The 3,868-nt window shown below is 40.8% G+C and overlaps 1 protein-coding gene across 1 annotated transcript; it reads right to left on the bottom strand.

The window, feature by feature from the left end:
* Positions 1-217: 217 nt before the first annotated feature.
* Positions 218-3,533, bottom strand: LOC111443700 (glucose-6-phosphate/phosphate translocator 1, chloroplastic). Its single transcript, XM_023081629.1, has 5 exons — positions 2,588-3,533; positions 2,093-2,318; positions 1,422-1,644; positions 839-1,052; positions 218-573 (listed from the first exon to the last, which is right to left on the bottom strand). Exons 1-5 carry the CDS (start codon positions 3,101-3,103, stop codon positions 562-564), a joined length of 1,191 nt encoding a protein of 396 aa, XP_022937397.1. The 5' UTR covers positions 3,104-3,533; the 3' UTR covers positions 218-561.
* Between the last annotated feature and the right edge of the window lie 335 nt (positions 3,534-3,868).

The raw sequence follows: 3,868 nt of genomic DNA on the forward strand, positions 1-3,868 counted from the left end.
CTTCACACTATCGATTTCTATCCGTTCAATCCGTTCAAGTAACGATCAAACTATCGATTTCTATCCGTTCAATCCGTTCAAGTAACGATCAAAAGAATAAAGATATTTTGAAACCGTGAACGAACATCGAGTGGACAAGTTGGAGAGAATATTCCAAAGATGCTTGTCAACACACACCAACAACCACCAAATAAAACTTTAAAGCAAAACATAGAGAGGCCCACAATATAATTTATGATTCAGAAATCAAATAGGCAAAAGACAAGGAGTTCTCTTGTCATTATTCTTGTATTCAAATCATTCATTCCCTCTATGCATATCCCTCAAATACAAACTTATATAAACTCTAACATTATTTATACCTACAACAACGCAACACCTCGCTCGCTCGTGCTTCGTAACATCAAACGTTTCGTGTCTAAAATACTTAAAAAACGACCTCTTAGGCTTCTTTCCTCGCCTTCTTCGTCGGTCCTTTCCCTTTTTCGCCTCGAATGTAATATGAGACGTACCACCCTCTCTTTGATAAGCCTAAGTTTGTGTTTCGTTTCTTTCCTCTCCTCATTGCTTTGCCTGCAAACGGAAAAAAGATTTCAATCCCAAGTCGGCGCTCGAGAAATCGTGCGACAAATAACGAGACCCCGAGTATCTTGTGACTGGAGTGCATATGACAGAGTTGTTTTTTGTTGGGGGCTTTGTCATGGGAGTAATGTGAACACATAAACCTTATCTTATCCTAACGCAATACGTATGGACCAGTAGATTATTTTCAGCACGACCCATAATAGTATGTGATGAAATGATAGATTTAGCAAAGAAACTAGGAGCAAAGGCGCACCTGCGAGTATATGAAGGTTCCGAGAACTGCAATGGCTGCTCCGAGAGCGTTGACTGGCTGCACGGGCGTGCGGAAGATGATGATGGAAGAAACTATGACGGATATACGTTTCATGGTGTTTCCGACGCTAAACGTCAAGGGAGATATCTCATCCAAGGACATGTAAGACACCTGGTTATAGAGATGGTAGAATATACTTTGCGCTGCAACCCACCTATATCGTGCAAACAATCAAAACAATGTCGTGTAGTGCAAGAAAAACGAGCATTATGTCCAAGGTCACCGCTAGCAGATATTGTTCTCTTTGAGCTTTTCCCTTTCGGGCTTCCTCCCAAAGTTTTTAAAACGCGTCTGCTAAGAAGAGGTTTCCACACCCCTATAAGGAATGCTTCGTTCTCCTCTCCAACCGACGCGGGATCTCACAAAGGGAGTTGAGACATTTTCTATTTCAATATAAATCAGCATGGTTTTCGTTTAATAAAGTACAGCGTTCAGATATGGAGAAAATATGAATAACTTAGATCAATCACTAGTAGCTAGCTTCCCGAACGATGCGAACGAACGAATAAGTAAATCTAATTACCAAACGAAATGAGGTCCGATTTGAGAGATTGCTGTTTTCCATCCCTCTGCCCACAGTTGCGGTCCCTCCACGGCAAACGCAAATGGCGTCAAAAGTAACAAAGACAAAATCGATAAACACGCATAGTAGTTCATCCCGCTAACAGATTTTCCCTTCATGCCCTTCTTCGAAAATATGTTACGGAATACGAATGCCAAGTTTGATATCATGGCACCCATGAAACCTGAAGAGATAAAACCAAGGAAAGCAGTTATATTAGCTGCAACGGTCCAGACCCACCGCTTGCAGATGTTGTTCTCTTTGGGCTTTCCCTCTCGGGCTTCCCCTCAAGGTTTTTAAAACGCGTATGCTAGGGAGAGGTTTCCACACCCTTATAAAGAATGTTTCGTTCTCCTCCCCAACCGACGTGGGATCTCGATATAAGAACATCTTAGAGAGGCAGCATCATTCCAACACAAGTCAATGTCAGCAAAACATAAAAAGAACAAATGAGTACTAAAATATTGCAGCAATGTATCAACTTCAAGTTCAGAGATAAAGCAGACTAAAGATAAGGAATGCAAACGCGGTTAGCTCGATACGAAATAAACCTGAAAAGAACAATATTCGACATCCTAGCTCCTAAAATTGCACATAACAACTACGCTTAACGAGAGGTCGAATTTAGTTACCTGTCATGTTAAAGTTGAGCTCGGTCACAGCAGCAAGAGCACACCCACCAATGATCGGAAGGAGCGACAAGTAGACAGGAAGCGGGAACGTCTCACCCAACAAAAACCTCGAAACCAATACGCTAAAAGCAGGTTCACCACTCTTGATTATGTGAGTGAATGAAACCGCAACCTTAGACATACTCACAGTTGCAGCAACATGTCCAATTGTATGGGCAACAGCAACCTTAAAACAAACAACAATATCAACATCAACAGATACAAACATTAAAGTCATCTGGTAATTCAGACAAACAAGAACAACTCAGACAAGCATGAATCTATCCTTAATATACACGAATGAACATAGAAATAGACTTGTTTTTCCTTTGTAATTGCTTAATTTGGCAAGCTTTCCCTATCTTCAATGGCTGAAAAGTCAATCCGTTTCACAAATCACAACATAACAAATAAAATTTTGTCTTCTTTATCAAACAAACAAATCCTGATACTTACAGGTAGCAGAGACTTCCAAAATTCGATATCAGTTTTGGGCGCCTCGGCAATTCTTGTCATCCATGATATCAACATGATCAAAGATCCGGCGGCAAGCGACAGAGTCGAGGTCAGCCAAGGATATGGGTAAGCGTTCAACACTTTCTTGTTATAGATATTGAAAACTACGTTCAAAGCCCACCAAAGAGCGAAGTATGATCCGATTTTCAACTTCTTCGCCGCCTCGGAACGGGCTTGATTCTGCGACAAATCGATGCTCGATTCAATCGGTTGCGATCGATCAGCCTCGTAAGCTTCGCATTTGATCGGATTAGGTTTACGAACCCGAAGTGATCCGAAATTCTCAAGCGAAGAAACATGAACAGCCTTATGAACAGAAACAGCGGATTTTGGAGGTTTTTGCATCGGAAGAGGAGGAAGAAACAAGGATCGTTTAGAAGGAACAGAGATTTTGCTCCGAATAACACCATCGGAGCAATGGATAGCCCTAGATGATTGTTTCACAGCACAGATCATGGTGGAAATTCAAATGGGTATCACGAAATTCGAACGAAAAACGCAAGAAATCAAAGATAACAAAGATTAATCTCCTGGATTCGTGCAATAATATCAAGAACACGAAGAACAAACGTTTCACAAAACTCAAAAAGCTACGAAACAAGATGATCTTTCACGACTCTAAAGGGACAAATAAGCTACGACTTATGAAACCAACAAACACCCACCAAAAAAGTGATCAAAATTTAGCGACCCAGAAACAGGAATCATGAACAAACTAATTTTCAAAGGGGGTTTTATAAAGAGGGTCAAATCAAATGAGACGGCGACAATGTTAAGGCTTTGGGGACTGTGGAAAGGTATATTATTTACAAAACCCACCAAGAAATTTCTTGTTTAGGAACGATGGGGTCAGTGGGGGAGCTGAAAAATAGGTCACTATGAGAGGAATTCGAAGAACTGGTGGTTCAGTTTCTCTATTGTATTGGAATGTTGCCATGATCAACGAGGGCTTGCCAGTTGCCCTTGCTGGTCTGCCATGGTTGAATGATGTAATGTCTCCTAGGTCAACAAATATTTTCAATACATTTAATTTCTATGGGTCGGGACTCTGCCTACAAATGATGTCTTAACTGTTCTAATGCTCGGGATACATTTCATCTTGATTAGTGTAGTGAACTACATTGATTGGTTGAAACCACCTGTTTACAACCTCAATGAGTGATGTCTTAACTGTTCTAATGCTAGGAATACATGTAACATTCTAAGTTTCCCGCTAGTCTG

Source organism: Cucurbita moschata, unplaced genomic scaffold, assembly GCF_002738365.1.
Source record: "Cucurbita moschata cultivar Rifu unplaced genomic scaffold, Cmos_1.0 Cmo_Scf00005, whole genome shotgun sequence".
NCBI lineage: Eukaryota > Viridiplantae > Streptophyta > Magnoliopsida > Cucurbitales > Cucurbitaceae > Cucurbita > Cucurbita moschata.

What these genes read in the sequence shown, in the direction of transcription:
- LOC111443700 (XM_023081629.1), bottom strand. Translation starts at nt 3,103, where the DNA reads ATGATCTGTGCTGTGAAACAATCATCTAGGGCTATCCATTGCTCCGAT. An exon ending in TTTGGAAGTCTCTGCTACCT is followed by an intron (nt 2,319 to 2,587) that starts GTAAGTATCAGG and finishes GTTTGTTTTAAG; the next exon opens with GTTGCTGTTGCCCATACAAT. An exon ending in ATCGGACCTCATTTCGTTTG is followed by an intron (nt 1,053 to 1,421) that starts GTAATTAGATTT and finishes TGCACGATATAG; the next exon opens with GTGGGTTGCAGCGCAAAGTA.